Below are 26,844 nucleotides of genomic sequence, written 5' to 3' on the forward strand. Positions count from 1 at the left end.
TTGTCAAGCCAACCTATTGCACATTAACTCTATTCCTAAGTTATGAAATTTATGTTAAGCAAGCTGAAGCCCAGATAATCCTTACTTTTAAGCTGACTACAATCTACGAAACCTAATTCAACTGTGCTAAACAAGCTCTGAAATGAATCTAACACAACTCATCAAACAAGTTAAAATATTCAAATTTACGCTGAAAATCGCTGGTTTATATATAAACATCTTGGTTTGTTTGCAACCTTTATCATGGACCCTAAATTTTTCAGTTGAAAAAATTAGCTGTCAAGACCATTTGCATTTGGAGACATGCCAATTTGAAACTCTAAAATATATATATTGGAAACTATAAATAATAAAGCTACTTTCTCTAGCCTGATTATGAAAGTGAAAAATAAAATAAAATTGATATGCATAATAAATTAATAAGCAAAACTTTAATTTAATACATCATTAACATTAGCTTTTAATTTTTAATCATATTGGTAAATTACAATACTTCTACATATAATATTATTTGACAGGGATTAAAAAGCAATAAAAAAAAATTTCTTACCTTCCTCGTCATCCTCTCTCCTCAACACAGCCTAAAACCAATTTGAAATCTAAACAGGAATAAAGATCCACATTTTATATTCAACCAGCTACATAAGAATCAAAGAGAAGAAAAAACTCTGGAATTTTTCATAATTTAAATGTAAATCAGAAACTTCCTGGAAAATTTCATTCATAAATTCAACACGCCCAACACAGCCTAAAACCAATTTGAAATCTAAACAGGAATAAAGATACACATTTTATATTCAACCAGCTACCATAAGAATCAAAGAGAAGAAAAAACTCTGGAATTTTTCATAATTTAAATGTAAATCAGAAACTTCCTGGAAAATTTCATTCATAAATTCAACACCCCCCACCCCCCCCCCCCAAAAAAAAAAAATCCCTCTTCCAGTAGGAGTTATATAGCGAAAAATCCAAGAATTCAATGATCAAATCATATTAATGGGTCATTCATTTGAACAGAGACTTCGGACCAAACAGAGCCTTCGGTCTTCTGAGTTGCGAATCTGAGAAGTTTTTTATGAACAAACAGTCGAACCTCTGCGAATCTTTGGCAAGAAAAATGGCCCAAGACTTGTTATTCAGCAACCATCATAGCAACATCCATGTGACTGCCAATCAACTGGCTCTAATTATCCATCTTAGCTGCCAAAACCATGAGTACATAATCCCGATTGCGCAATAGATAGAAATAAACATTAGGGGTACAAAGGGCAGCCTGTCGCCAAGAAGGAAGGGGTGCAGAACCTGACCCCATATCTCAACCACCAAAAGACCCAACAAATAGCTCTTCCCAACCCAACCAAGAACAAACCTTTCTTCCGTGTTAGCGGCAGCAGAACTTTCTTTCAATCCCAACGTATTACCCCTTTTCTGCAGAGGTGTATTTTCTTTAACTGCTGACCTGCTGCAGAAATATGCCGAGAAACCAAACCACATTAGAGTGGAGTGTAACAGCAGCAACAGCACTTTTATTGGATATTCCTGGGCTTCAAATAGAAGCGGGAAGAGCGAATAGCAAGACACTGCATGAGAAAACACAAGATAAACAGTCAAAATGCAACCATGAAAAAAATAACTTCATTTCATTCAATTCCCAAAATGGGATTGTGCATGCTTCGATAACAAAATGCTCCTAATCTTAGGGTGCCCAACACCCATGCTTGAATTGCTCAGTTGGAAGAAAAATCCTTGCTACTATAAATCATAATGTTGAGACAGATACAAGGATTATTCCTATAAAAATATGTTATTTGGGAGCTGCAAACGTGCCATAGCATAATAATACAACCTAGGCACAAATTCATCATATCAAGTTATCAACTCTATCTGCGATGACTTCTTCTATGCTAAATGGTTTTTCCGATATGCAGTGGCACATATTTAGAATGTACAAATATCTTACAACTATCTCCTGCACATATACAGCTAGAATACAGTGTTCTAGACCCTCCAGCATTTCTAACATTGTTGCCCCTATTACTGTTTTAGTTAGGAGTAAACTCTGTATGTTAGGTGGAGGAGGCTGTTAATCTTGAGGCTTAAAAAATAAAGTACCTAGAGTTTGTTGTTCCAAAAAATTACACATTTTGGCACCCCCATTTGGGAACTGCTTCCCACATAATACATTATTTAAGAAAATTTTGGAAGAAAAAAAACCTGAAAATCAGCTTCCATTTGCGAGAATTAGAATTAAAATATTGTCAAGAGTTTTCTTCCGCTTGTCGTTTGTATGATACTGCATTTTCTCAATTGAATAATTGATCCTTCCATTTGAAAGGAAGGACTACACCCTCATCAATCATGGTCCAGGAGACTGGGGGGATTAACCTCGATCATCTGATAGGGAATAGTAACAGGAACGAAGAAATCAGCAATATCCAACAATGGTATCGGCTTCCTCAATGTATGCTGTACAAATAAGGATGCAAAAGCATAGCAAAGATTATGTTTCAAATTCTTCTAGGATCTTTCCAACCAAAACATCTCTAGCATCTTCACAACAACGAACTTTACCAGAAAGGAAACATTCCCGCTATGTTTGGATCACCAATAGATAAGAAAACAAATGATGGTTTCTTTTCATAAGGAAAAAAAAGGAGAGAGAGTTTTCCCTCCTTTTGTTTAGATAATTAGAAAGAAACAAAGAAAAAGGAGTGATTCCTCGCCTACGATATTTGGATAACAGAAGAGAAGATTATTTGAGCATTGCTGTGCTAAATTGACCTTTTTATTTTGTTCTCTCCCCTCTTTGCTTGAAATATTTGATGGGGTATATTGGTAATTTTAAAAAATCATTATAAGCTAGTCTTTTTTTCCTCCAAATGTATCCACTCTCACAGAGATTCAAAAAGCGTGTTATGAAGAGTTATAATTTCCTTCCGCTTCTCCTTGATTCTATCCATTTATTTTATGAAATCTAAAACATCGGGTTGGAGGGGAAAATTTTGATTTCTTTTTCTTCCCTCCAAAGCACCCAATCCAAACAAAATCAGTGTTGGTAGACCAAACTCCATTCTGAAGAAGATTCCATCCTCATGCTTCAGCTTCACCAACAACTCAGATTTCAAAGAATTATGAACAGCAGGCCTTCCAAATTGCTACAATAGTTTCACATTCTGACAAATGCTGCAGAGAGTAAATTCCTTGAGATAGAAGCATGGTGATAAAACTATTGTTCCATTTGGTCCAGATATCATAAAGTGCAGCAGTAAAAGCAGATCTACTACTCAGACTAGTTTAGTTCGTAGCAATTATACATCAAGTACTTTAACCCCTATTAGGAAGGACATCTCTGTTGAGCTGGGGCCTGAACGAAGTTTTCCAACTCCATCATCAACAAAAGCTATCAAATTAGAGAGCAGTGTTCAGGAAGATTTTGAAAATATAGCCATTAAGAAGCTGCTCTCCAAATGCCATATCATCAGCTATCTACATTAATTAAACACAAAATAACAAAACTACTTCTCCACTAAATTATTCTTCTTTCACTTTTCAAACAGTTCCAGTGCAATATTTTTGTTTAAAGTATTCAATAAAAAGATAAAAGATTTTAACCATTTACTCCATTAAGTTTAAATAAAGGTTTTATGAAGGCTGTCCATCTTGGAAATCTTCCTCCATTCTTTGATTTGGAGCTGGCAGTGTTAAAATAAAAAAAAGTTTTAACAACAAAGGAGCTAAGTGACACCAAGCATTATGATATATTTATATATATATATATATATATATATATATCATAGCTTAATTGAGGAAACAAAACATTATAACTAAGGAAAAGATTCAAAAATGGTAGAAAGGGGGTTACTAAGATTGTTTCACATCTATAATTCATTGGTGCTGATTTGACTTGAGTTGACAAGTTAAAAATAGGAATTCTGCTCAAAAAATACTGAGTTAGAAATTCAGGCCATCTTGTTGAAAACTAAATTAACCCAAGCAATTGACAAAGAATTGGAAATGGACCAATAAAAGAAAATTGCACATAATAAGCAGGAAGAAACTTAAGGCAACAAAAAATTGGGGGAAAAGTTTTAGCAGTGCAATATCCTAAATAAGACCAAGAGAGTAGGTGGTAACCCATATAGCTATTTTAAAATATGACATAGATGGGAATAAATTTACCTATTGACACCAAAAGGTAATGCTTTGCATCCTCCAAACTGTGCATCGCAACAATTGCAAGGGGGATCACAAAGTGGAGTGATGCCTTCTCGTGAACATGCCACCCAAATAAAAAACCACATGTGTAAGCATAGGCTATCCATCTAGTGAACATCTCAGGTTGCGGATTCCTCCAAGCTTTACTAAGACAAGGAGATATGGCAAGCAGGACCATCACGAAGGTTGTCAATGGCGTAACCTGCCATTTCATCATTTAAACCATATAGTATTTAGCTTTCTCCCAATTTTTTCCTGAATAAAAAAAATCGAGAAATTTTGGCAGTGGGTTTTATCAATCAATAAGCAACCCACTCCGTTATAGTACAATCCATGAACTCATTCACCTATAACCTTCAGCACAGTAACTAAACTCCAAATCAAGCATGGCCCAAAAAGACACATACTGTACATATAATTTTTGTCACAGCACTACATCATAGCACCATGCTTGACACCATACAGCTGGTTTGAAGCTGGCTTATGAATCATCCAAAGTGCATCGTGAACCTATTGGGAACACTGTCGATCAATAAGCAGCTTAGCTTGATCAATGCTGTTGGAAATAGGTTAATAAAAGGGCCACAGTAATCAGGTTCATCATGCAACATTGACAAATTCATCAGATTGATTACCTGAGGAAGTATGGCAAAAGGAGAGGAATCACCGACTAGTCCACCAGTGAATGAAGCTGCTGGTGCCTGAATGCCAAAACCTAGGGTTCTAAGCAAGACTGCAATCCCTTTATCCAATACAATATAAAATACCCAAAAATTTGGAGCCCAATATGCATGGCAAAGTCCCCTGCCAAAAGGAAACATGCGACGGATGACAACTTGTATCTGCAAAAGTGAAATTGAATTTTAATGCACAATACAACAGATATAACTGACAGCAAGATTGAACTATTGATATGGAATGGCCAGAGTAGAGAGAACAAGAAGGGAGGAAAAAGAACGAGCAAAGATGGGGTGCATAAGAGAGAGAAAGACTGGGGAAACCATAGTTTCTCCATTTGATTCCAAAATAACCTAACTGATTAATACTTTAATAGTAACACATTAAACTAATTTATAGACAAAACTAGAATTAAGAAAATCACACTAAACTAGTCCCTTGCTGATTAAATTAAAAACTTCTAGGACTCACAAATTAAAAATAACTCCCAATATTAAAAAATCCTAACTAATTCCCTAAAAATAGACCAAACGGGCTTAGAGCCCAACAAACCCTTGACAACATCTTCAAAATCAGTCCCCCAAATCCATTGTCCAGTCAAACTTCTCATCCTACAACTAATCTCCCATAATTTAAAATAAAAAATAAAAAAACCAACCACATGTTTTGAAGTGAGAGAGTCTAAGAAAGCATGAGCAATTGAACTTGGGCTCTTCAAAATATGACATTCTGTTGATGCAACAAACATTTTCCCTTTGAAGCAATAAAGACATAAAAGATCTCAACTGGAAGTCTGGTAGTTGGCAACAGAACACATCAAAACATCGAATTCAATAATAGGAATGCCCTAGAGACTTTCAATGTCCTTGATCGCATGTAAATCCTTGATCCTTGCCTGTAGTTTGTTGAAGTTAGAAAATTTTCATTCTTCAACTTACTTCGACGACTCCTCTAGCATGTGGGGCACGATGTAGCTCTTAGCAACCTTGACCATCAGTTTGGCAAATCAGAGGATGGAGAGTATGATGTCAGCAGAGAGCAACTAACACCAGCAAAATGCACAATCAAGAGTGGGCAAAAGCATTTTCCAGGTGGTGCATAACTGTATGTGAGGTATTTGCCAGTGGTGAGCTTCACAGTCCCAGCCGATTGGTGGTTTCAACTTTTGATGGTGGTGGCAACTTGCATGATGGTAGCTTGGAAGTGTGGAAAAGGAAAATGGGGATTGCAAGTTGAGATTTTCACAGTTTTTGAAAAAATAAAAACAAAAATCTGAACCCTGTAAGTAGTTATGGTGAAATGGCCCTGCAGAGACTCTTAGCAGTTAGCACAGTGGAGGGTGGGAAATTACAAGAAAAGATAGTAAGTCTAATTCATATGAGGGGAAGATTGGATGGGAGTTTGTGTTTGATGGTAATAACTCTGATAAAATTGTTTACAACTCAGTGATAAGAAGAAAAACAGGGAAAAGACGAACCAGTGAAGAGGAAGATGGAAGGGAATAAAGGTGTTCTAAAATTTACATAGAATGGCTATAGAGGGAGAAGAAGAGGAAAAAGAACAATGAGAAAAGACAGGATGTATGCGAGAGAGCAAGAGAGAGAGGAAATAAAAACCTATCCCTTATAATTAAATAAAAACACCTAGTACTCAAAAATTTAGAAATGAACTCCCACATAAACATAACTGACTAATTAATTAAGCATGATCATAAAGGGTTTAGAACTCAACAAACTCTTGATACATCCAAAGATGGTCAAATCAATACATCAATTTCTGGCTTCCCCTCCTATATCAATTATAGGTGTCACCAAGTGCATGTGGCATAAAAAATAATCCCACATATATTCTGCATTAATATAAGAGCATGGATACGAATGCATGTTTAAGACATGGAAACAAGATTTTCACATTGTAACTCCTCATAATATGAAAGGGGTGCAGTTATATATGTCTTTTTTAACAAATTAATTATGTTCACATTTATCTTAACCAGATATAACTATGTATGCATGCAATAGAACTGTTTTGAAGAAATGGCTTCTAGTTCACGCACTGTTGAATTGTGGAAAAGTGACATATTCAATCAGTAGGAGAGGGGGCTTTAGACTTTGGGAGGAACTCCAAGAATGTGCAGGCTGGTGTTCACCATTTGAAGGAAGCTGCAGGCTTTGAAAATGCTGTATTTGACAAAGGGACTTCGGCAATTATCCCATACAGATTATGCATATAATGAGTTTGACATCAATTCTCATTGAGTCTTGGGAAAATCTCACTTCGCATTTGTACAGACAGCTGAAGGGGTTTCTAAGCCTTTGAAAGGCATTAATCCTATTCCAGGCAGTGAGCCTAAATTACTGAGTATATCTCTGTGCCTGAAAGAGAGCTAATTGGGAAGAAGGTATTACCAATTTGTCCTTTAGGGATGAGATAGACAGATTCTCAAGCCCTCTTGAATAGGATTGGTATCACATTGGGTGGTCAATGGTTCACTGAATGACAGGTTTCTTTTCTTTTTTACCAGCGCTGCTTGAAGCTTGGGAGAGAACAGCTTTGGTTTAGACCAGTTTTTAGGTTCCAATTTTGAGAGGAGTTGGGTGCTGTGTATGGGTTGTGTTATCCTAGGCAAATGGAGGAGACTTCAAAGTAGTTAGGTTTCAGGGGGAGGGATGGGAGATTTCTTCAAGCATGCAATTGTTTTATATGATAGGTACACTGATGCCACTAAGGATATGTACAATAGGGTAATGACTAACGTTAGGGCTGCAAGTGGAAACTCCCACAATTTTCAAATCACAATAGGAGAACCTCAAGGATCTGCCTTGAGCCCTTATCTTTTTGCATTAGTGATGAATGAACACTTGCATATCCAAAATGAGGTTCCATAGTGTATATTGCTTGCATATGATTCCTCATGGTAGGAGGAATATTGAAGAGAAGATTAAACTTGATGATCAAGAAAATATAGCACCAATAAATACCTTAGATGTACTATGCAAGTTGAAGGAAAAATTGAAAAAATGTAATATATAAAGTATTAGGTAAAATGAAGAAGTGCTTTAGACGTGTCACGTGATCCTATAGAGTACCCTTAAAATTAAAAGAAAAATTCTATTGGATGGCTCTAACCAGCTATGAAATATGGATCAAAATGTTAGGCAATTGAGAACATCATATCCAAAAAGTAAAAGTTGTCGAGAAAATGCTAAGGTGGATGAGTGGTATAACGTCAAAAGATGAATTAAGAAATGAATATATTTGTAGTAAGTTAGGTATAGCATCCATACAAGATAAGACAAGGCAGAGGCGGATAAGATGGGCACCAGCCTCGTAGGCCAAATGGTGCACCTACAAGGAGGAGCAAGCTAGTTACTGTAAAATGGCAGTAGAAGGCGCAAGGGTAGACCTAAAATAACTTGGGATGAGATGGTAAGGATCTCACAACCCTCAAATTGCCAAAGAAAATTGCCCAAAAGCATGTAAATTAGCAAAAAATGATTCATGTAGCCAACCCCACCTAGTGGGTCTTAAGGCACGTTTTTTTTGTGTTTGTTGAATGTATTTTTTTAATAGATTCATTAGAGAGTGAGAGCTGTGATTATCCTTTGCAAAATGATATGTTCACTTGGTCAATAGAGGGGGAATAGGCGGTGGCTAGTCAATTAGATTACTTGGCAAGGAGTGGGACAATGAGTTCCCTGATCTCAGTCAAAAGTTCAAGCCAAACCTGTTTTCAGATCAATTCCTGTTTGGTTGGAGACTAGAAAGGTTAATTTGGGCTCATACTCTGTTTTAGACACAAAAGAGGTAGAATACGAGCTTCAAGTAAAGGACAGAGCTAAGCGAACTTGTTTACAGATTGAATTGTAGAGTGTTATATTGAAAGGGATCAGGAGTTGGAAGCAGAAAACCATGTTTAATTTTTTCATGGGGTGGCTAATAGGCAAACAAGACGTAATTATATAAGATTGAAATGGAGTTAATAAAATAGGAGGCTCTGATTTTCAGAAAATCTGTATGGTGAGGAGGATTTAGATAGGCCAATGATCGAGAGGTTGGACTGGACTCCTATTTCTACATCACAGACATCTCAGTTGGACAGGCTTCTTCAAGTGGAGGTCAGGACAGTGGTGTTTAGTTTAGAACTTTAGAGAGGTATGAAGCTCCAGAGTTGGATGGATTTAGCATTGATTTTTTTTCAGGAGTGCTTGGGATGTGATGAAGGAGGACTTCATGAGGGTTTCTATGAGTTTTATGGAAATGGAAAGGTGGATTCTGGAGTGGTAACTATTTCAGTTGCTAATGAGGTGCTGGAGGATGTTTATCATAGAAAGCAGAAAAGCATTGTACTCGAATTGGACTTTGAGAAAGCTTTTATGATTGAGTGAGTTGAGAGTTTTTGGACAATGTGCTCAGAAAAGGGTTTGGGTTTAGGTGGAGGATTTGGATAAGAGGGTCTTTATCTAATGCTTATTTATCAGCAATAATCAATGGACAGCCAAAAAGTGGTTTAGGTTGAATAACAGAAGAGGCAGGGAAGTGGGTGGTGTTAAGGCAAGGGGATCCTCCATCCCTATTGTCCTTGTGCGGATGCATTGAGTAGGATGATAGGACTGTAGACAGGATAGTGAGGGGCATTAAGGTGTGGACGGAGGAGGTGGTAGTTTCTCATTTGCAGTTCACTGATGACACCATTATTTTTCTAGATGACCATGTTGAGTATGTTGTAAACGCTCTCACTATCGCACAGATTTTTATTAGAATTAAATTGGGAAATAGTGGAACTGGGGCTATTAATTTTTAGCTCCAATTGGGTTTTGGAGCTGACCACCTTAGTTGCTACTGGTGTTTTAGAGTGGTAATTGCATATATAGGAGTTCCCTTTGAGAGGGAAGCCTCGCTCTTAGCTTTTTGTGGAATCCTACGGTTACTAAGATAGCTACACGGTTGGATGGGTGGAAAAGTGCTTCACTCTCACACACCATTCCTTTTATATTTTTTTATCTTTATTTAGGATTCCAGAAGGGGTAATTCAAATGCTTGGGAGGATTATGAAGGAATTTTCTTTGGTCAAGTGTAGGGGAGAGGAGAGGTCATTTGGTTAAGGGGGAGGTGGCGTGAGGCCTAAGGAGGAGGGAGGCTGCATCTTGATAATTTATGCCTTTTTGGCTAAATGGTGGTGGCAGTCTCCCTTTTAGGTAAATTCCCTTTGCCAGAGTTACAACAATAAGTTTGGTTTACAGGAGAATGGGCAGGATCTAATTTGGATCTTAGATGTTCTTTAGAGAGTCCTTGGGGGTTCATTTCATAGGTTTACCCTTTATTTATTCATCTATCAAGTTTAAATTGTGTAGGAGTAACCATATTCAGTTTCAAGAAGATGTCTGGGTAGGGGGTGTTGCATCGTCTTTTCCTTTGCTTGTTCATATCATCTTTCTTCTCGTCATATAATGTGATTTCGCCATTTCTTATTCATGATGGTTTCTCTTTTTCTTGGGATTTCATTTTAGAAGGGATTTGAATGATAAAGAGTTGGAGGAATTTTATTCTTTGCTTATTGTGTTGTGGCCTGGAGGATGGTTACATCTCCCGTAAGAGTGATGGTTGACATTGGTGTCTGAAGTTTGGATTTCTCAGGTGATTATTCATGTAAGTATTTTTTTCCCCTTCATCTGGTTAAGGCTAATGTGTCTTTTCCACTTTATCAGTGCACATATGAGGCCAAAGTCTCTTTTAAGATAAAGGCATTTATTTGGCTGCTGGCCCTTAATAGAGTTAACACCAACAATCTGCTGCAGAGTAGGAGGCCCCCTAAGGTTTTCTCACCAGAGATGTGTCTAATGTGTGAGAGTAGCTCAGAGGGTGCTCCTCATTTGTTTTTTTCCTATACTTCCATTTGCTTGAGCTTCGTGGAATACACTATTTGGACTTCTTGGTAAAGTGGAGGCATGTCCCAAGTCGGGGGAGGAGCTCAAGTATTTCTTTTGTTGGTTTTGGAAAAGTAAGGATGTTGGGATGTTGTGCGTGCTCTTCATGCTGTTTATTGTTTACTGGGGAATTTGGTTGGGACAGTCATCGGACTTCTTTGGGAAAGGATGCAGTATTTGGGTTCTCTTTGAGCTTATAATGCAGGCTGTCTTAATGGCTGTTGTTTTGAGGATGTTAACTGTGACTGGGTGGCATTATTGAGATTATGCTGGTTTTTCATTTTTTTTTTTATCTCTCTCTTTATGTTTGAGAACTCCTTGTTCTCCTTTCCTTTCATATTTTTCTCCTTGCTATCTTGGATAAAGTTTCTTTTTCTATCCCAAAAAAAAGGGAAAAATATAACTGTTTTGGAAGCTCCAATAATAAATATATGACAAGTTCTTTTAACAAAAAGTATAATATTCTTAGACTACTGCAAACCTTTTAAACAAACAACGGCAATCAACTCATGTTTGACAAAACAAGTGGAAATGTACCCATATACAGTAAACATGATGCACGCTATAATTCTCTTCGGATAAGTCCTGAGCTAAAGAACACTACTACTAAGGCAATCGAAGCAAAATATGCAGTAAGCTTCAGATAAGCTCACAGTTTAGAGAACTACGTGCAATTACCTAACAAGAAACATATTCATCAATCATGAAACAAATGAAAAACTCTCCCAGCAGATATAAACCTTCAATAAAACTAGAAGATGCGTACATTACCTGCCCATGATACACAAATGGTCCAAATGCCACTGCAAGAACTGCCACTACCACTGATCCCATCATCAAAACCCGCCCAAAACCCCTACATAATCCTTCCTTCCAACAATAATGTCTCAACAAATACACAAAATACACTGGTGCTGCCACTGCAAACAAATGCTTGAAACACAACAAGACTGCAAAAACAAACCCCCCCATCAAGTCCCTCCCTCCCTCCAAACACGATATTGAAATCAACAAAAAACCTAAAAGGAATCCATTATATTGGAAATGCATGTGGTCAACAATCATGAGGGCTGGGGACCAGACAACCAAAACCCATATCATAAATCGCTTTCTGAAGTTCAAATTTTTTGTCAAACAATAAACACCACAAAAGAGAATGAGATCTGAGACAATAACACTTATTCTTTGGAAGTATACAACTGTGCTTGAGTTATAGTTGAGTCCCTTGTGAAGATCAACTATCTGGGGGTCAATGAAACTAGCAAAAATGGAAAGGAAGCGTTCAAAATAAGCAAAGAATGGAGGGTAGTCAAGGGTCCATGGGCTGGTCTCATCAAGGTACCAGTGGGAGAGAGGGAGGGAATGGGTCAGAGCAAGCCAATTGCGATGCACTTCAAAGTCTGTGCTATGATAGGAGGGGATGAGAAGGAGCTTGATGCATGTGGCTAGGAGGGCAAACCAAGCAAGCTCTAATATTGGTTTAGGGTTATGAGGGGTTTCTTTGAGTTTGTCTTTGGTTTCCTCCATGAAGTTAAAAGAATATGGAGCAAATGTCATTAAATTAGATGGCGCTCTTTTGGAATTTTTGTGAACATTGCAGAGAGGGAAATATCTACACCAGTACAAGATAGCCGCCACATCAGTCTAAAATAGGAAATTCCACGACTTTTGACTTCCTAATCTTGAAACCACCACTAGCCACTATGTTTCTATTGCCAATGACCGAGGAGTTCTTCCCTTGGAGCAAGAAAGTAGTTGCAATTTTTTCGACCAGATGATATCATAGACTCCAACATTGAAAAAAGGCATAACAAAGCTGTTAGTAAGAAAAAGACAAATGTCAGTCTTTATCTCAAATCCAAATCCACCCTCCAATGAGGTTGTCTACAATACTTATAAAAATATAAATAAATAAATAAATAAAAGGTACTCTCCCATTCAAATTTGGTACACGTGAAGAAAAAAGACAAAACAGATAAAAAATTGTCACAGGATGAGTTTTCGTTGTGGGTTGCATGTGGAGAAGCAAGCCTAAAACCCATAAATAATTTTTCAAACATCAAGCCCAAATAGACCTTTCAATAAGCTTGTCTACAGTAGCATAAAATAAAATTAAATAAATAAAGGTCTCCTCCCAGTGCAAACTTTATGCACATGGAGAAGCAAGAGTAAATACCATAAAAATTGCAGCAGGTTGTAAGCCCAAACCCACTAAATATAAATATTCTTTTTTGAATCTAAAGCAAAATCCACCTTCTAATGAGCTTATCTACAATAGCATAAAAAGAAAATTAAATACAAAGGTATCTTCCCAATGCAAATTTGATTCGTCTAGAGAAGCAAGACAAAATACCATAAAATTTGTGATAGGATGTGCTCTCTGTGTACATTGAGATTGGCAAATAAATTGTATTAGAATACCACTTTACCTAAAAGCTTAAGCTATTAGGTTGTGAACCAACAATGTATATCAAAATCTAACACTCCCCTGCACGTGCAGCCTGACAGCACGCGGAGAGATAAACATATGATAGGGAACACAACAATTTTTGTAAGCACCACACAATAACAGGCAATAAGACTAGAATCCAGGATCTCCTGGTAACCAGCTCTGATACCATGTTAGAATACCACTTTACCTAAAAGCTTAAGCTATTAGATTGTGGGCCAATAATGTATATCAAGCTTTAACAGAGAGCATTAAAGATTTCACTTGTTTTTTGTATATTGATTTGCCATCAGCTTGCCATTTTCTCCAAGCCTACTACATGAACTCTTATTGGAAAGCTACTTCATAAAAAGAATTTAAATTATCTTTAGAGCATATTAGAAAATAAAAAACAAAACAAAAAAGAAAAGGCTAGCCAACATTAAATTAATTTAATATTTTTAAGACAATCAACTGAACTGCAAAATGCATGATCTTGTGCATAGTATAATTGTGCTTTTTCTTTCCTCTGTTGTCTTTTGAGGTAGCCAAGAGTGACTATCAAAGTTAGCAACAATAGTTTAACCAGTTATTCATAAAATTACACCCAGTTACAAAGGGCTTTTCTATTTCACATCAGCGGTGTTATTTATCAACAAGTTGCTTTCAGTTAACTGAATTATGGTAACCTTCAATTAAATGGCAAAAAAAAAAAAACATTTTTTTCATTCGTGAAAGCAAAATTACATAAATTTACATAACTAAATGTTCTCATAAATTTATGAACTGTAGAAAAGGCTATCCTAGAGCAAGTCAACAACAAGAACCAAGCCTTAAGTCTCACAATTTGAGATCAACTAAATGAATCCTTGTGTAGCATCACAATTTAGGACAATATCCTTAGAAAGTTTGATTGTTGTTTCTCATCTCAAACTAAGTTATGCTAGGCCTACCCCTTCCTCTCCTACAGCCTCCAATAAGAACCAAATCAACCCTCCTCACTTCATCATTATCTGGTCTATGTTTCAAACCCCAAACCATTTACTTGCCGTTCCCTTATCTTGTACAAGCGCTATGCCTACCCAACCACAAATGTGTTCATCCCACACATCTTTTAGGATCACAACAATCATCTATCTTAGCATTTTCATTTCTGCAACATTTATTCTTATTAAGGAAGAAGAGAAGAGTTACAAACTAATGGAGGACAATAAGTCCTCCGGAAAAAAAAATAAAGAAAAAATAATTTAAAACTAGCATAAACTAATTAAGAAATCCCCCCTTTAATCCTAGCCATCATAATTCACAGATCGCCGAATAGTAGTCAATTCCCACTGGCTTTATTTACATTCCTGGCACCACCATCCAAATGATCTCCACTTCCTCCAGGACCAGACAGCCATAACCCCATTTAAGCCAAAAGATATTTAGCTTTTACATCCTTCCAGTCCACTTTCTCCACAGAAAAAGGCAAAACACCATTCTGCTGCTCTTTTCCCAGACCAATTTCCTGAAAAAGAGGAATTCCCTCTCTAACTCCTCCACCAAAGATGGGGGCACAAACTGGTCACCAAGTATATCAGATGAACCAGAAAAATACCCTTCTTGTTCCCGAATTTCATCCATGATAACAGATCATCAATGGAAACTCACTAGCCACATCACTTTTATCATCCAACATATCCCCCCATTGCATTTTCTCCTTACCATTAAAAATATTTTCTTGAATCCCTATCCTAACCACTAACATCCACTTGCCCCTACCTACAATTATTAATTCCCTCATCTCTACTTTGGTCCCAACAATATTAAGATCAATCTAGGCATCATCTCCACAGCCTGTCTTAGCCTTCATGCACACACCTTCGGCAACATTAGGCGAGAGGATAATCAGGGGTCACTCTCCCAACACTCCCACTTATAACACCCACTATAGAATCAGAAACATCATCCGAATTCAGCGAACTACCGCATCCATTCCTGCCTTTTACCAAGACTTGCCTTATGTTACCCACGGTTCCATTAACTTGCAATGAAGATGTAGCCACCCCTCCTCCAATTGCAATTCAACCGTTCCAGGAAGATTTGAGACACTCTTCATTTGGGAAGCTTGAGGAGCCCGCCCATTAGAGAGGCTGCATCTCCACCCATTTACATTTTTATCCAGAAAATGGGCCTGAATATTTTGAGAGGTAATAGGCTGCAAGAACTTTGGGCCATTGTGCTTCAGGCAAGCCGAAGAAAGCCCATTACCTACATCAATGTCCCTTTAATACCCAAGATGTGGCCCAAATGCAGAGTCATATTATGATGCCTGGAATAATCAATTTTAAGCCCACACCATTTCCATTTAACTCCTCAAGCTGACTATTCACAAGGCCCAGCCCCTTCCATCCATCTTCTTCACACCCCCATTCTCAGAAAACCTAGTCACCTCTGGCATCAATTCCCTACACCCTGAAATGCTGATGCTGCATTTGGGAGCTCGGATTTCAAGCCTTGAATTTGGATTGTGTGGATTTGAGCAAAATACAGTAGAAAAAAATATTGAGTTTCATCCAAATCAACACAACGCCAAACCCAAGGCTTGAAATCTATGCTCCCAAACACTACCTAAGGATCAACAAGATGAATGTCCAGGCATCACGATATGCCTCACATTCCACAACGATCATAAATTTGATTCCTTCCTGTTGTTACAACCTTGTTCCAAGAACAAGCATTCCTCTGAACCCCCTCACCAACCTCGCCTTTACCATAATCAGTTGCTATTGCTGGAAATTCCTTTGCCCCCACTCCATTCCCAAATAAATTCCTCCCCGTCCCTCCCTTTAGCCCCACCAGAAACCAAAATTGAAAATATTTTCCCCTTCCATCCCAACTCTCATCTCCCAAACTTCCCAATTTTTCCAAACAAATATATAGCCAATACTTGACACTTCCAACCCTCATGCTTCAAGAACCTCTTCCCAATCTTCTCAAAAACTGACTAAATTCTCTCCAAAAAACCTCTAACCATTTGACCTAGTAGGCTAAATTTTTCATTATGCATATGAACTTTATTTTTTCTTAAATGCCTGGTTGTAATCACATGCGACTCAAGAATCATAGTAACAGCTGGCAATCAGAACCCAGATTATCTTTTTATTGTTTTGGTGGAGGAAATTACCTGCTCCTCAAAGCAATTCACTATTGATGATCAAGCAAAACATCAAGTCCTAATGGAGATAAAATACCAAAAAAACCAAAAAGGTTTTGCTCCGAAAAGCACAAAGTATATTGTACAAGTGCTAACTAAATGACAAATGAAATGAAGAATGGTCACTTTAGGATTAAAATAGAGATCCTTGTTAAAATAGGCGTGTTAGAGCAGTACTCTACAATATACACACAATAGACTTTTGCAAAAGTTTAGACCCATAGGCATAAACTTCATACTTTTTCACTTTGTGCATTTAATTTTTATTTCATTATCATCACTGCAGGTATTGATTGGAGAAGAATAATATGGACGATTTGCATGATAAAATTACGGTTTTTTTTTTTGGGAAGTAAAAGTAATAGCATTAGATATGTGAAGGCTAAAGCCAAATGCCTTAACTACATGGTACATGGTATAATGCTCCTTTGAGGCATTCTTACTGTGCTTGAGGTTTATGAAGAAGACTTACACAAGTTAATACAATGTACGACTTTTCTATATGGATTTTTCTATGTAGTTTTTCTATCAACAGTGCATAGTACAAAAGTACAAGCATTATGTGCATAAAGTGCATCATGTACATAGAGTGGAGTTGCTGTAATGGGTTTTTGCATATTATTAACAGTTGAATAAGCTAACAAAGCCTCAATCTCTTGTCTGTCCATTGATAGGTATGGATGGTACACAAGCAAACCAAGGACACTTCAATGTTCTTCTGCAAAAATAGCTAAATTTCAGAAAGTTTTGTACTATCATTGCTTTCAAGATATTGGAATGCATCATGTCCAAGTTATTGTAGTTAAAAGCGCGCCTCCTAGGTGCAAGGCGCAGTGAGGCGAAGAGGCTTGCGCCTCATACCAGGTGGGGCGAGGCAACCTGCAAGAGGCGACCCTAGGTGAGACAAGGCGCAGTGGGGCGCCAGGCGCAGTGAGGGGCGCCTTGTGAATTTTTAGTCATTTAAAGGAGAGAAATAGCCCAAGCCAGACCCGTATCCCTCATTCGACTAGAACGAACAGAGCCCTAGCCCCTTTCGACCCTTCGAAGCCCTTCGTGAGATCGTTTGCGAGCCTTTGAACCAGCCGGAAGCCTTCGCGACTTCGTCTTCAAGCTTCGAACCAGGAACGTGAGTTCATCTTTGACATTTTGAAGAAGCACGACCCTGCGCGACTTCGCTTCAAACCAGCCAGAGCCCTCGTGAGTTCGTATGCCTGCCTTCAAAGGAGCTGTGAGTTCGTCTGACTGCCTTCGAACACAACGTGAGTTCATCACGTCGTCTTCGACATTTCGAACCAGCTGCGAGATCGTCTTTAAGCCTTCGAACCTTTGTAAGTCTTCTTCTTCTTCTGCTGCTTGTGTCCTGCTGCCTGCTGCTTCTCTTCTTCTTCTTCTTCTTCTTCTTCTGCTGCCGCTGCTGCTGCTTGCGTCCTGCTGCCTGCTGCTTCTCTTCTTCTTCTTCTTCTTCTTCTTCCTGCTGCCTGCTTGCTGCATGCTGCTGACTGCTGCCTGCTCTTCTTCTTCTTCTTCTTCTTCTTCTTTATATGTAAGCTTATAAATTAAATATTTAGTTTAATTAATGTAAGCTTATAAATTATAACTAATACATAATATTTATTCTTTTTACTGAAATTTAGCTACTGTTTTTTAATTTGTAATATTTAGTTTAATTAATGTAAGTTCATAAATTATAACTAATACATAATAATGATAATATTTATTCTTTTTATTGAAATTTAGCTACTGTTTTTTAATTTGTTTGGAAATGCATTATATAAGTCTTAAATTTTAAATGGGTTATTGTCTAGATTAGGCTATTAGCTACTAATACAAAATGAGTTATTGCCTAATTTGCCGGAAATATATGATGCATTGTTTTTTCAGTTAGGAACCTACGATACGGGATACCAAGTCGAAAATCTTAAATGGATTCTAGTTCTGGATGTGAGGCCTCGCAAAGAAAGATCCCGCATGGAAGTATGCACATTTGGAGGATCAGAAAAATGGAAATAATTTGACTTGCAAGTTTTGTGGTAAAGTCACAAGGGGAGGAATATTTCAGGCAAAACAACACATTGACGGAGGATTTCGAAATGTGAAAGAATGCTCTAAGTGCCCTGCTCATGTACGTGAGGAGATTAAAGAGTATATGTTGAAGAAAGATATGGAAAAGGAGGAAAATGAGTTATTGCCCGACTTTGATAGTATAGATCATTACGGTGAAGATGAAGAAGATGAAGTTCAAGAAATTGACATTCGTGGCAAGAGAGTGCTTACTGGTGATGGAAGTAAAAGATCATACCAATCCAACTTGAAGAAACCAAAACAGAAGGGGCCTATAGACTTGTTTTTTACTCCCGATCCAAAGAAAGCGATTCAAGCTAAGAAAGAAGGGAAGATGAAGCAAACATCAATAAATGAGGCGTGCAAGAAAGAACTAAGAAAAAAGGCAATGGGAGATTTTGCTAGGTGGATGTATGATGCTGGAATACCATTTAATGTTGTACGTCTGAGCAGCTTTCCAGTCGCACTTGAATCGATTGGACAATATGATCCTGGAATAAAGCCACTTAGCTATCATGAGTGAGAGTTCCTTACCTAAAGGAGGAAGTTAGTCGAATGAAAGAGTTGTTGAAGGTCCATAACGAGGAATGGGCAAAATATGGCTGCTCAATTATGTCTGATGGTTGGAGAGATTCGGTTGCTAATAAGGACATAATAAACTTCTTAGTGAACTCTCCAAGGGGATCAGTATTCATCAAGTCTATTGATGTTTCTAATCTTGTCAAGAATGCAGATAGAATGTACAGATTACTTGATGAGATGGTAGAGGAAATTGGAGAATCAAATGTGATTCAAGTAGTAACTGACAATGCATCAAACTATGTTACAGCAGGTAAGAACTTATTTCTGGAACTACTTTCTATAGTGTATATATTGTTTATTTTAATATTTTAATGGCTTCATTCCTTGATTTTTGAACAGGGAGATTGTTGGAAGCAAAGAGGCCACATTTATATTGGACACCGTGTGCTGCTCATTGCATTGATTTAATTTTGGAGGATATTGGGAAAATGCCTTCAATTCATGCAACTATGAAAAGGGCAATTTTTTTGAATGGCTATTTCTATAACCGTGTTGGCGTTGTGAACTTGATGAGACAGTTCACTGGAGGAAAAGAGTTACTAAGACCTGCAGTTACAAGATTTGCAATTGCCTTCATCACCCTTCGTTCAATCCACCTTCAAAAGAACAACTTGAGGAAAATGTTTACTTTTGAAGATTGGAATACTACTAAATGGGCAAAGGAGGCAGCTGGCAAAAGAGCAGCTACTATTGTTTTGAAGCCTACTTATTGGAGTACCATTGTCTATGCTCATAAGTTAACAGGTCCACTTGTTCGTGTACTCCGTTTGGTTGATGGGGAAAAGAAACCTGCAATGGGATACAATTATGAAGCAATGGATAGGGCTAAGGAAGCCATAGCTAAGGCTTTTGGTGAGAGAGAGGATAAATTCAAGGAGGCATTTGAAATTATTGAAACGAGGTGGGGATGCCAACTTCATCAACCGTTGCATGCAGCTGCACACTACTTGAATCCGAAATTTTTCTATTCAAACCCCAACATTTTGCAAGATGAAAAAATTATGACGGGTTTGTACAAATGTATTACAAGGTTACTGCTAACTATTGAAATGCAAGATAAAATTTCAAATGAGTTGGAAAAATACAATGCTGCTAGTAGCGTCTTTGGTATTAGTTTGGCAGTGAGACAAAGGAAGACAAAAGCACCAGGTAAAGTGGCATTTGTACTACCTCTTTCTTTTTGAAAATTATTTTTGCTATTTACCTAGTAGGTATTCATTTAAAATTTATTTTATAATAGCGCAATGGTGGATGGCATATGGATCAACAACTCCAAACTTGCAAAAGTTTGCTGTGAAAATTCTTAGCCTCACATGTAGTGCTACCGGCTGCGAAAGAAATTGGAGCATATTCCAACATGTAAGTCATTAGTATATCATGGATTAATTATTAAAGAACAAGAACTACCAATCTACTACTTTTTAGAATCATTATTAACCATATTACTTTAAACTTTTTGCTGCTTCATAGCAAAAGGAGAAATAGGCTAGCCCAGCTGTGAAATATAATCGAACTCTGAGGCATCGATACGACAAACGTGACACCATTGATCCCATCCTCCTAAAGGACATTGATGATAGTAATGAGTGGTTGATTGGTAGGATGGATGGCGATTCTGATGAGGATGATGAACTTGTGTTTGAAGATGATAATTTGACTTGGGATTCTGTTGCTAGAGCTGCTGGACTAAATAACCCCCCACATCACACTAGATCAAGAATAAGTACAAATATGCCATCATCGTCTGGAGGAAGAGGAAGAGCTTCATCTAGTAGTGCAACCAGTGCTAGGGGTCGAACCACAATGTTGGAACTTGTAGATGAGGATGAAATCCAAGTGGATAGTGCAGAGGGGACGGAAGAGGAAAAAGATGTTGGAGAAAACAGTTTTGATGATGAAGAGGAAGATGATGATATCTTCGCCGACTTAGTTGATGATGAGTGATGATTGAGGAGGATTTTTAGATTTTATACTTTGAAATCTTTTATTGTACTCTTTTCTTTTGATGTTGAACTATGTTGAATTGTTGATGCTTTTGAGCTTCGTCTTGGCAATTTTATTAAATTTCTAATTTTATTATTGAATGTTTTGGCATTTTAAATTCTAATATTACTAGATATTCATAGGTTCATATATAAATTACCCCAAATAGACATTTTACAGCATTTTAATAATTGTGCGCCTCACCTTCGTAAAGCACGCGCCTTCGCCTCGGCTTCAAAGACCCTTTGCGCCTCGGCTCGCCTCGCGCCTCTGACTACTGACAGTCCAACTCTTGGCAAAAATCAAGACAAAAATATTCCAAGGCCACTCCTTTTCTAGGGTCAACCTTGTTATCCATAAACTCGGACATCTTATGGCCCTAAACAAGTTGTCGACAACACTGTTTCCAACCATTATCAACCAAGCAAACCAACTACTTGAGCAACTAAAAGGAAGAACTGAGTTCATATTCCATCCGGGTTTTCTTTTATTCTTCATACTTTTTTGAATATATTTAATTTATTTTACAATGCATTTATGAATAGAAAAGGCATATTAAATAGCAAACATTGTTGTAATCTATAATGGTTATTTTAAATTAATTTCTTTGCTCTCCATGGAGAAGGGAGGAAAGTTCTGATAAGATGGGATTTTGGAAAAAGCTGAATTCTATGGTCTTTGATGGAAGAACCTTTTCAAATTTATGGGCACCACTTGCAACCAAAACTCACCACTATATCTTCCACAATCTAACCCTGAAGCAATCTCACTACACTGGGCAAAAGTGGGGAAGAAAAAAATAGTAAATTGGAATTTTTCAATAGATAGACATAAATTTATTTATAGTTGAATAGATAACCAATTGGGTATCATCAACACCAAACTATTTGGCTAAACCTGATTATAAAGTGCATATATCTAAATGGATTTTTCAAATTGTCCACATCAAATAGCAATGAATCGAACAACTCAGCTTATTGACAAAGGCTATTTCCAGTAGATAACAAAGACATTCTGTTAGTCTTTGTCAATAAGCCATACACATAAAATAGAGAGCTTCTTGGTTCAAAATGACACTGACACTGCAATATGAAACCCAAAAAAGAATTTCCATAACAACAACAATAAGCCTTAAGTCCCACTAGGTGGGGTCGGCTACTTGAATTCTTTTTCTCAAATTCACCTAATTGAGAACATTTTCCTCTACTAGATTAAGGGCTTTTGAATCACTTCTCACCATTCCAAGTAATTTTAGGCGTACCCGTCCCTTTTCATGCCAAAAACAATAACTTACTCACTCCTCCTCACAAATGTTCTACTAGGTCTGCATTTCAAATGTCCAAACCATCTAAATCGCCCCTTCCTTATCTTGTCTTCGACTGATGCTATGCCTAAATTATTGCATATATGCTCATTTCTTAGTTTATCTTTTAATGTTATACCACTCATCCACCTTAATATTCATATTTCAGCAACTTTTACTTTTTGTACATATTGTTTTTTAGTTGTCTAACATTCTAAACCATAAAACATAGTCGGCATTATAGCCATCTTATAAAACATTAGTGTTAATTTTAAATATATTCTACGATCGCACAACACACTTGGCACACACCTCCATTTTACCTAACCTGCTTTAATTTTATGTATTCTTCTACAATTTCCCCTTCCACTTGCATAATAAATCAAGATATTGAAATCTATTAGTGCTAATAATTTCTTAATTATTAAGTTTAATCTTCTACTTTCATCAATTAATATCATCTGCAAACAACATACACCGAGGGATCTCGTTTTAGATATTTCTAGTAGGTTCATCAATCACTAAAGTAAATAAATAAATACTCAAAGTAGAACCTTGATGTACACCTAATATGATTGGAAAATCTCTAGATTCCCCTTCTACAATCCTAACGTTAGTCACTACTCTATCATAATATCCTTACTGATCTTAGTATATCTACTGCAAACACCCTTCTTTTCTAAGACCCACCAAAGAACTTCCCTAAGTACTCTTATCATATGCTTTCTCTACGTTCATAAAAACCACATGCAAGTCCCTCTTCTTTTCCCTAAACTTTTTATGTAATCCTATTAAAAGATATTCAGCTTTTGTTGTTGATCTCCTAGGTATAAAATCAAGTTGATTCCCTAAAATCCTCGTTTTTAATCTTATTCTTTGTTCAATTACTTTTTCCCATAATTTCAGCGTATCACTCATAACCTTTATTCCACAATAATTATTACACTTTTGAATATTACCTTTGTTTTTGTATAAAGGTATTAATGTGTTTTTTCCTCCATTCTTCCGACAGTTTCTTGGTTTTTATTAAAATGATGAAAAAATTTGTTAACCAAATATTTCCTTTAACACCTAACCATTTCCAAACTTCAATTGGTATGTTATCTGGTCCTATAGATTTCTCACTTTGCATCTTTTTTAATGCCATTTTACTTTAAGAACTCTAATTTTTTGAATAAATCTCCTATTTTTAGTCTTCTCCTCGTTTTTCACTTCTAAGTTCAATCTTTCATTTTGGTTTTCATTAAACAACTTATGAAAGTATCTTCACCACCTCTCTTTTATGTTTTCTTCTCTAGTTAAGACATTATCAGTCTCGTCTTTTATACAATATACATTTTACATCACCTAAATCTTTACATTTTCTTTCTTTAGCTCTGGCAAGTTAATTTATAAATGTCTCTTTCTTCTTATTTTATATCTAGTCTAGCATATAAAGTATCATAAGCTCTATGTTTAGCTTCACAAGCAATTTTTTTTTGCATTTTTCCTTTCCTCTACTTTTCAAGATTTTTTATATTTCTACAACTTTACCACATTTTATACACATTTCTTTTTTTCTTAATGACTTTTTGGACTTCTTGATCCCACCACCAACTTGCTTTACCATTGAGTATTTTCCTTTGGACTCACCTAAAATCTCTTTTGCAATCCTTACAACGGAGTTAGCCATTCTATTCCAAACAGTGTTTGCATCTATCATAGTCACTACTATCCAACCACACTCTTTGATAATTTCATCTTTAAATTTTACTATATTTACACCCTTCAAGCTCCACCATCTAGTCCTCTTATGTTGATTTATGTTACTCTTTCTCTTCCATTTTTTAGAATGTATATCTACTACTAGGATTATATGTTGTGCAGTCAAACTTTCGCCTGAGAAAATTTTACAATCCTTACAAGATAGATGAACCCTACTCCTGGTTAAGAATAAATTTATTTAACTTTTAACATGCCCCGTTCCTAGTTAAAAAGAATTTTGACAAACAACTTCTTATCAAATACCAACCACCACTGAATCTGTATATTATTGCATCAAAACTTGAGAAGTTATATCCAGACAAAAAAAAATGAAGTATTACATCATGGTTAGAGTTGGAAAACGCCTAATAAGCACCAATACAGACACATAACACACGCACAGCACAGTATCAACATGAAGATATGGCAATTTTTAAAAGTTTAAGATACTCTGTGCATGCGTACAAACATACATGCATATATATACCTCTGTGTGTGTGCGCGTGTAATTTTAGATGACCAATATCAATGTAATTTGAATCAAAATGGAACGCAAGCATCGTTTATACACATTCAACAAATAAATTCCAATTACAGTTACACATTCATTAGCTACCTCCTTATTAGATGATAATCAAAGTTAGCAACATTGGTCCAACAACAAAAATAACAACAAAAAGACCAAATAGATAATGTAACATTATCAGTTCATCACAAAGTGAAGGAAGAGAGCCTCGAAGCAGGCTAAAAGCAAGCCATCGCTCCTCGGGCATCAGCCATCTGGTTCACCCATCAAATATTTCTTTCAAAAAGCATGAAAAGGAAAAAAAAAAATCAGAGGGAGAGAGGGCGTCAGGCAGAGAGCCGAGAGGCTCGGTTGCAGGTTCACATGGCTGATGCGTAATCAGTGATGGATTATTGGCATACATTAAAAAAAAAATATGCTAAGAGTGGCTGATGCCCGATCGGGGCGGAGAAAATGGGAGGAGGGAAGACATACCGCTGTACCAGCTGGGAAGTACCAGAAGCATAGAACCGAAGAAGAAAAATCTTCCTCGGTGAATAACAGCTTCTGGTCTGTCGCTGCTGCGGCAACTCCTCTGATCGTCGCTGGTCTGACGAAGCAAGGGGCACCTGAGAGAGGACCGAGAAGAAGCGCGCAGCTGTGCACAGTCAGAGCCTCGCCGTGCGCTAGGGCTTAAGCGCCTCTGCGATTGTTGAGTGTTGACTCGACCCTCAGAAATATTTTTATGCATATAATTGCTAATTTTATTTCTAGAAATATTTTTATTTATTTGCATTATACAGCATAAAAATTCTAATAAAATATTGTCATTCTAATAAAATAACAATTATATTAATATAGTTGACTTATATATAAATAATATACGAAGAGTAATCAAGTCTATAATAAAAATTATATATAATAAAAATATAGACCTAGTTAAATTTATATGCTAAAAATAATAATATTAAATCATTCAATTAAAAATCTCCAAATTTAAGTTATTATATCATAATATTATTACATAATAATTTATTTTTATTAATAACTTATATTGACAATTTCCATTTGCCTAAGGCACCTTATAACTAAAATAAAGTTAAGGTTCGCTAGATTTATGAGTTAGGTACCTACTCTTTTTTTTTTTGTTTTTTTATTACATAGGAACTTTTACCACCAACAAGCCTTTCGGACCCCCTGGTGCGGCACCAAACCTATGGATCCGCGTCCTTCGCCCCCAGGTCTCATTGATCAGGGTAAAGTCTAAAATACGGACACGGCTTCTGTGCATCAGTTGAATGTTCGGTCAACCTGACCTCCGAGACACATTTCCATTACCATCCATGGTCCCTACTGACTCACAAAAACTCATAGAGAACTCTCACCATCTACGATCCTCGCTGGCTCACAAAGCGAACTCTCATTATCCACGGACTCCACTGGCTCATAGAGTAAACTCTCATTATCTATAGGTACCGCTGACTTCGTTAGTGTATCTACTTGAAATTGAACCCCCGATGTTTTTTCTTACTTGCTGATGTCTTTCCACCCCGTCATGCCCGTAAGGGCGTTAGGTACCTACTTTGATAGTGTTTTTAAGGTGTGTTTTAGTCCATTTATAAACTGGACTGTAGGATTTATATTCCAAATGATATGTCCCACATGAATGATGTGGGTCCCACATATAGGGAATGTGTCCCATATGATAAGGATATGAATTAATTGTTGTATGGGTTAACTAAAAGGTTAGCTTATTTAATATGAGAAATTAATTGTGTAAGTATAAAGAGATTCTTATACATAAATATGATAGATATATATGTATATAATATATATATATATAAAATATATATATTAGCTACTATTATGAGTGTAGCTATAAGGGCATAGGAAGAAAAGAATTGTTCTCTCTCTGCCTCTACTTCTCTCATCATCAGGAGATCCCATAGATCTGGTGAAGGAAGGAAAGAGAAAAAGGAGAAGTGGGAGAAACGATTTCTTCGGATTCTCCGGGTGTTCTTCTTGATAGGTTCGATATGGCCGATTCCAATATGTAAAGTTTATAGTTCATGATTTATTTATTTTCCGCATAAAGTAATCGATGTGAAGTCATGATAATTGAAGATCCTTGGTTGCAATATATTTATGAAATTTTTCTAACACGTGGTATCAGAGCCAAGGTTTGAAATTATCATGATTTTTCTTTCATGATAAAGATCG

General features: G+C 36.8%; 1 protein-coding gene across 1 annotated transcript; it reads right to left on the minus strand.

The window, feature by feature from the left end:
- Positions 1-758: 758 nt before the first annotated feature.
- LOC131166420 (probable dolichyl pyrophosphate Glc1Man9GlcNAc2 alpha-1,3-glucosyltransferase) lies at positions 759-25,365 on the minus strand. The gene is made up of 5 exons (XM_058124955.1): positions 25,120-25,365; positions 11,592-12,636; positions 4,851-5,057; positions 4,180-4,417; positions 759-1,580 (listed from the first exon to the last, which is right to left on the minus strand). The coding sequence occupies exons 2-5, from the start codon at positions 12,375-12,377 to the stop codon at positions 1,174-1,176; spliced, it is 1,638 nt and encodes a 545-aa protein (XP_057980938.1). The 5' UTR covers positions 12,378-12,636; positions 25,120-25,365; the 3' UTR covers positions 759-1,173.
- Between the last annotated feature and the right edge of the window lie 1,479 nt (positions 25,366-26,844).

This window comes from Malania oleifera, chromosome 10, assembly GCF_029873635.1.
Source record: "Malania oleifera isolate guangnan ecotype guangnan chromosome 10, ASM2987363v1, whole genome shotgun sequence".
NCBI lineage: Eukaryota > Viridiplantae > Streptophyta > Magnoliopsida > Santalales > Ximeniaceae > Malania > Malania oleifera.

Excerpts from the sequence above, each read along its gene's own strand:
- LOC131166420 (XM_058124955.1), bottom strand. The coding sequence starts at position 12,377 with ATGACATTTGCTCCATATTCTTTTAACTTCATGGAGGAAACCAAAGAC. Across the intron at positions 5,058-11,591 it reads CATTTGTGTATCATGGGCAG|ATACAAGTTGTCATCCGTCG; the intron begins GTAATGTACGCA and ends TCACTTTTGCAG. Across the intron at positions 1,581-4,179 it reads TTACCTTTTGGTGTCAATAG|TGTCTTGCTATTCGCTCTTC; the intron begins GTAAATTTATTC and ends TTTCTCATGCAG.